At 44.7% G+C, this 7378-nt stretch overlaps 1 protein-coding gene across 2 annotated transcripts in view; it reads right to left on the bottom strand.

Annotated features, from left to right (window-relative positions):
* Positions 1 to 5459: 5459 nt before the first annotated feature.
* FKBP2 (FKBP prolyl isomerase 2) overlaps positions 5460 to 7378 on the bottom strand; it is a 65103-nt gene continuing 63184 nt past the window's right edge. For both annotated transcript variants that reach the window (XM_063944955.1, XM_063944956.1), the window contains exons 4-6: positions 7036 to 7082; positions 6541 to 6576; positions 5460 to 5611 (exon numbers count right to left, since the gene is read on the bottom strand). In XM_063944955.1, the coding sequence (XP_063801025.1) occupies positions 5550 to 5611; positions 6541 to 6576; positions 7036 to 7082 (145 nt within the window). In that variant the 3' untranslated portion in view covers positions 5460 to 5549. The remainder of the gene's footprint in view (positions 5612 to 6540; positions 6577 to 7035; positions 7083 to 7378) is intronic.

Here is a 7378-nt window from a genome sequence, read left to right as displayed (position 1 = left end):
ATGTCTCGCTCCATCCACCAATGCCACGTTGCATCACAGACTGTCCAGGAGTTGGCGGATGCTTTAGTCCAGGTCTGGGAGGAGATCCCTCAGGAGACCATCCGCCACCTCATCAGGAGCATGGCCAGGCATTGTAGGGAGGTCATACAGGCACGTGGAGGCCACACACACTACTGAGCCTCATTTTGACTTGTTTTAAGGACATTACATCAAAGTTGGATCAGCCTGTAGTGTGTTTTTCCACTTTTGTTTTGAGGGTGACTCCAAATCCAGACCTCCATGGGTTAATAAATTGATTTCCATTGATAATTTTTGTGTGATTTTGTCGTCAGCACATTCAACTATGTAAAGAACAAAGTATTTAATAAGAATATTTCATTCATTCAGATCTAGGATGTGTTATTGTAGTGTTCCCTTTATTTTTTTGAGCAGTGTATAAACAGGAGATATAGCAAAACACAGTTAAACTGGATGTATATTACAGGGTAATAGTTCCACACAACCCTGACTATATCGCACGCTTTCTTAACTAACACTATCCACTGACAGGTAGAATACTTAAGTGTCCTGTAAAATGCACAGCGCTGACGTGCAGGCGGCTTTACAGAGGAGGATTTGCCCAAGCAGTCCGCTCCAGGGCGGGAACATTTGCCTAAATGGCGCCCTGGGGCTGGGGGAGGGGCTACAGGTCAGGTCTTACTCCCCTTGCTGGCTTCCCCACCAGGCTCTACGGGCTGTAAATAAATGGTTTTAGAGAGAAAACCAACCTGTGCCCAGTGTCCCGATGACTAGTGGAGCGGCTGCCCCTTACCGTGTCCACGCCAGCGCGCGCGGCCCGCCTACCACCAGCCGCCCCGGATCGCGATTACAGCGGGCCAAAGAGACCCCTTACCTCCCCCTGTATGCGGCCACGCGATCCATGAGACGGCGAGTGTGTGACTGACATAGAACACCGGAGCCTCCGCTGTAGTTAACCGGCAACCAGGGCGCGGGAGTATACAGCGCCGCTGGGGGAGTGATGGAGCTGCAGCAGGGGATGTCTGACTGACATCGAACACTGCTGCAACCTTTGAAGTCTTCTTTTCTTCTGAAAATAGCTTTCTTAGGGCTGCCTGAGCAGCCCCCTGTTGTATGCCTGCTTACTGCATGGCACCAACTTACAAACTGAGCTCCTGTGCACAGAGGCGGGGTTATAGAGGAGGCGGCGCTGTGCATCTTGGGAACTGTCAAAGCTTTGAGCCTAATAGCAAAAGTAAAATCATTGATTAATTGTTTTAGAGTGAAGGAGTCTAAAACAATCAATACACAAAAGGTCATGCAAGTATATCAGGATGGCGCTTTCTAATTCAGAACAAAATGATAACAGTTACGTACCTGTTATAAGACCGTTTTCGGCACGTATCTCCTCTCTCTGAAAGATTCTTCTCAGGCTTTTCCTTTCTCCAAACACCTCATTCACGATAACCATAAAAGATAAAATGTGTCGAATTTTTGTGTAATACGTTCATTTATTCACAAAAAAACACACAGAATAAAAGACCAACAGAGTAAAATCTCCATGCACAAAACACAGTTAAAATCCACAAGAAAAGTCCCAATTTGGAACAAATGGAGTACCCTCAGCAAAAGATGGTATCCTATAATGGTGAAAAGTTAAATAATTACCGGATGGTATGAGAACAGGTGTGTTCTCAAACAGATGTGAATCAATATCCAGGAAAGCTCCCGGGTAAGTAGTATTCTGGATGCTGGTATCGGATTCCCTTGGTCACCTATGCGGACAACACCCCAGCTTAGCCAACGCATTTCAAACCCTTCCTGGGTTCTTTCTCAAGGCAAGTGTCATGAGAAAGAACCCAGGAAGGGTCTTTTATTCTGTGTTTTTTTGTGAATAAATGAACGTATTACATGAAAATTCGACACGTTTTATCTTTTATGGTTATCGTAAATGAGGTGTTTAGAGAAAGGAAAAGCCTGAGAAGAATCTTTCAGAGAGAGGAGATACGTTCCTGTTATAAGACAATTTTTCGGCACGTAACTACCATACTGTTCTAACTTTGTTCTGAATTAGAAAGCATCTTCCTGATATACTTGCATGACCTTTTGTGTATTGAAAGCTTTGAGCCTGTTGGTGCCTCGGATCAACATCCTACTCTACACCCTGAAGTTATTCCTTGTGGAGCCCAGTGTACCCCGCAGCAGAAATATGTTTATCCCACCCCCCCCCCCCCCCCCCTCACACACAGTCTGTCTCTCCCCAATGACTCCATGCTGCATTCCTAGCTCCCTCACCCCATCCCAAAGCCCTGTATCCCCTCACCAGTCCACTCTTACCCCACGGAGAGACTCACCTGCACTGCACTCCCCAATACCCAGAACCGAACATCGCCCATCAGGAACCGTGTGGACCTCACACCCCATGGGCTGGCACAGGAATCCTGGACAGCGGAACTGCTGCCATGTCCCGTAACTGCCTGCAACAGCGCTGGACCCAGAAAAGCAGGCGCACATTCGCACCGCAGTCATTCCAAGGCTGCGCCCACAGCTTGCTGCCCTATTTGGACGAGGCATATCCTTGGGGCCCGGTACAGGTGTCCCCCTTGATCCTCCCTGTCGCCAGCCCTGATAGGAATGCTGAATTAGTATTTTCCTATTAAAAATTTTATATATATAGCGGTCAAAGCAGACAAACCACGCCTTGGTAAATATGCAACAAAAAACAAAAGCAGAGTTTCTCAAGCTAAGCCATTACAGCCCAGGTTTTAAGCACTTAAAACCAGGACTGTAATGTTAGAGTTTGGGATACCCTTAAGATGCCAATTTATCTGTAAAGCTGCCTCTTCATAGTACAGTACCAGCTTAAGTGGAACTACAAAGAGGGCCCACTATAACTCAGAGGTAGATTACCTAAGGAGTGGGTTGTGTGAGCCAAGCATCGGCGGCTCCCTAGTAATTACGACACTAAGGAGTGTATCAGGCTTTCCCAACCTCAGCCCTCAAGGCAGACTAATGGGCCCTACTCACTGGCCGACCCGCCGCCGAGCTGCCCGACGGCGGATACGGCCGACCCGGCGGCGGGGGGGCAGTGACGGGGGGAGTGAAGTTTCTTCACTCCCCCCGTCACGCGGCTCCATAGAACTGCAGGCAAATATGGACGAGATCGTCCATATTGGCCTGCATGCACAGCCGACGGGGGACCAGCGATGAACGAGCGCGGGACCGCGCATCGTTCATCGCTGGAGCCTCCACACTGAAAGATATGAACGAGTTCTCGTTCATTTATGAACGAGATCGTTCATATCTTTCAAAAAATCGGCCAGTGTGTAGGGCCTATAACAGTGCAGGTTTTAGCAATTTCCATGCTTGAGCACAGGTGACATAATTAGCACCTCAGTTACATTGATTTAACCATTTGTCCTGAAGTCCGGATATCATCAAAACCTCCACTGTTATACCCCTTTCACACAGAAAATGAAGATACCGGGTGAAGCAGTTATACCCAGTAATTTGCCGAAAAACACGGGTCCTTTTTCTGTGCGAAAGGGTCAACCCAGGTTGTAATTCTCATGACTACGACCCAGGAATTTACCAGGGTTAGAAACCTGGGAATTTTGACCCAGGGTGACACTTTCACAGACAAAATACCAGTTTTCATCTGCAAATTACCGGGTGGAAATTCTTGACCCAGTAATTTGCTTCTCTGTGTGAAAGGAGAGGGGGGGGTCAGGCAGAGACCACCAAAAGTGCCAGGCTTTCTGCCTGAAAAGGGTATTGTGTGTCTGCAGGGCTGCGGTTGGGAATGCCTGGTGTATATTATGATTAATTAGAGCTCAGTCCACAATCAGCTGTTGTAGTTCCTTCTAACAACCTGTAGGGGACATATGCTTCTTATCAATAGATGTAGGGGTAGGCATCATATGACTATCCAGTTGATGTGAAACTCCACATCTCAGAATGCCATTTTAGCATCAATAATCGGTAAAAGCTGTGATGGCATGCAGGGATGAGTGCTGCATGTTGTCTACCCAAGATAACATTACAATAAGCAAGACTCTTCTATACCAATCACGGTAGCAGTGACACCTTACATCAGTGTTTTTCAACCACTGTGCCCTGAGCAGTCTCCAGGTGTGCCTCCATAGAAGCACAGCCAGGCCCGTCAGTGTTTTGCCGCTACCGAGGCCCTGGAACGATCAATACTGGTGGGTTTAGTGATTGCAGAGCCAGTTCTAATTTTGGGCCAGGGCAGTGTTGGACTCTTCTGGCTTTCTCAGATGTGGATTAGGCATTACCTATGTAGAAGCTGCAACATGACATCCTAGGACATACAACTGCACCATGCATCACCATTATATTTGAATGAGCCTTGGCAATATTTAAATCTTGTTCAGTGTGCCGCGAGTTGTAAAAGTTGTGAAAATCTCTGCCTTACATGGTATCAGTGGAGACAAAGGCATTTCTCAAACTATGCAGTTATAATCGGTGACAAACTGCCCCAAACTACATTCAGTTGTGTATTTGCAGGATCACTTTAGGTGTGTAGATTCATGTTTTTTTTTTAGGTAAGTGCCTTATTGCCCTAAATGGTCATGTGACTAAAACTCACCAGTCAACAGTCCCTAAAAGAGGAAGCACCTTTCCATACATTTAGAAAAGTTACAAATCAGTGTACTATCATGACAAAATCACTTAAACTCTAGTTGGCAGCATAATGCAATATGTCTTCTATAGTGGTCGGTATTGGACTGGACACAGAACATACAGGTTATGCTGGGCATCTGTCTGACATTTTATCCAACAGCCTGAAACAATCAGATATCGTGCTCATACATGGAGGTATCTCAGTGTATGACCACACAATATCTTGGCTCCTCCCCTGTGAAGGAACAGGGAAAATGTTAGGTTGTCGGCCTGAGAACCGCATACGCCTGCAGATGCTGATAACCTGATCAGTCGGGTAATTTTAATCCGATAATTGCAAATCAGTTGCGCCGACACACTATGCAATAATCTGTGGATCAGGCTGATAATTGCATAATGTATGCAGGCTTCAGGAATGATGCAGCTACAGAGAAAGCTGTGGTATACACGTGGCTAGTTAGGACGCACAGCGATGCTGTATTTCACTACAAGTCTGCACAGAACCACAGATATTTGCTATAGTTGAGAGCACATTTTGCAACTACATAAAATGTCAGTAAAGGGGACCGTTCACATAACTGTTCCCATTGAGAGAGCAGTATCTCAGCCTAAATAGCTGGTATAAAAGTAAGATAGCGCAGCTCACTCTACCTAGTCACCAAATCATCTATGTTCAGGACAAGCTGCTCTGTAAGTGGGTCTGATTCCGCTATGCATTTCAGCATTGCTACTTCCTAGAAACTACACCCAGGTTACTTAATCCCACATCTGCAAAAGAAGCCTTACCCAGAACATTATGTAAATGAATGAAGCCACACTTTTTGTGTCTGTGTTTATTCATCACAGTGTGAGACACTGCCATCCCCCAGAATCTGGACCCTATCCCCATTAATGAGACTCTGCCCCATCTACAAATCTGATCGTCTTTCAATAGTTATCAACTCCACCTCGAAGACCAGAGTGGCTCCTCCTGAAACAGAGTTAGAAAGTACACATTAGCAGGTGACACAGAAAAATCACTAACGGTCTTGAAAAACAAAGTCAGTATAAAATCAGATGGAAGATGAGCGATTTCAGTATGATGCTAGAGATAGATACCATAACCAATATGTCAATGAAAATGTGAGCCTGGTGGAAAATCTGACGGGATGGCCTAGCAAACGATGGCATGCAGGGAAAGGAGTCTGAACGATATATATCGTTCAGCGTGTACGGGACATCGGCTGTCCTGTCAGCTAGATAAACACATTTACACTTTCATCCATATGCAGCTTTGGTCATATTTTCACCTACGAGTACTTACATGGAAAGGGTAGAGTAGGGGCAAGCATAGGCCTAGTACAGTAACATTGATCATGCAAATGCTACTTTGCCAAACCAGAACACAGAACCTTATTCAACTGTCAGGAATCCTATAGCTTACCAGGCTCGACTATGGTTACAAAAATCTGAATGGAGGAGAATTGGCTGAGTGCGCCTTTATCCCCCTCCCCCCCGAGTTATATAAAATTATTAGGGTGACTGCTGCAATCTAGGCACATTTAATATTTGCATTCAATTGACTGCAGGAAATAAAATCCCCATTTTATTAAGCAAGACGACAATGGATGTGTGTATATAAACTTCAATTAGGACATTTGTTAAAAATTTTGTATTTGAAAATACCATTGTAGAAGAAGTATCAGTACATGCCTACAGAAGCTAGCAATTGTCCTTCAGTTCTCACCCATCCCTGGGTGCCACAGAGGACCCAGGCTTCAAAAGGGCTGGATGCTAAACTAGGACATAAAGATCAGTAACTTTCTCATAAAGTTGTTAAGACTGTAATCGGGATATTTCTTCAGGATATTGTCCAATACTGAGCCAGAAATCATTGTTTCCATGTAGAGTTCACCTTACCTGGAATCTTTGGGTGTGCTCCCCTATCACCATACCCTGAGGTGAAGAGAGACAAAATAAGCACATTTAATATAAAAAAAAAAAGGTTATTTACAGTAGCAAACCATCCTTCATCTGGGTTCCAATGTATAGGTAGTGTCTAGTTAGACAGTCAATAATTCAAGCCCATATGGTCAAAATATTGATTGCGCTTATGGTGGACAGGTACAAAGGTCAACAAGTTTTTTTGGGGATTTTTTTTCAACCTTTGCTTCATTTACCATCCATGTGGACTACGATTGAACGTCTACGTTTGCACTAATCTTGGTCATAGACTGTGAAATAGACACATTTTGGCCCAAAAACCTGTATCAACTACTTCCATGTTGACCTTTTACCCCTGTCAACCTTACACACAGTCACCCTTTTTACCGTTGCCCATATGGGGTCGACCTATTGACTCTCTTTAATATGTGTTGATCTATTATACCACACCCACTTCAACAAAAGCCTTACCCAATTCTGAAGGAATGACCAGCTTCCTTTTTTCTCCCTCGCACATTCTGGAAGAGAAGACACAATGGTATAGAGGACACTAAGAACCATGAATACATTGCATAGAGGAATTTATTTCCACATTACTACATTTAAGGGTAAGAAAACGTCATTAAAATAACATTTATCATACATATGTCATTTTGGCATAGATTTGAGACACTTCTGAACGCTACAGGGAATATACATGTAAACATATCTCATATGCAGAAGTGGGGGACACACAAACACCACTGACACATTGGGGCAGATGTATTAACCTGGAGAAGGCATAAGGAAGTGATAAACCAGTGATATGTGCAAG

This window comes from Pseudophryne corroboree, chromosome 11 (assembly GCF_028390025.1).
Source record: "Pseudophryne corroboree isolate aPseCor3 chromosome 11, aPseCor3.hap2, whole genome shotgun sequence".
NCBI lineage: Eukaryota > Metazoa > Chordata > Amphibia > Anura > Myobatrachidae > Pseudophryne > Pseudophryne corroboree.
The sequence above is the reverse complement of the archived record's forward strand: the minus strand, read 5'-3'. Positions and strand labels throughout refer to the sequence as shown.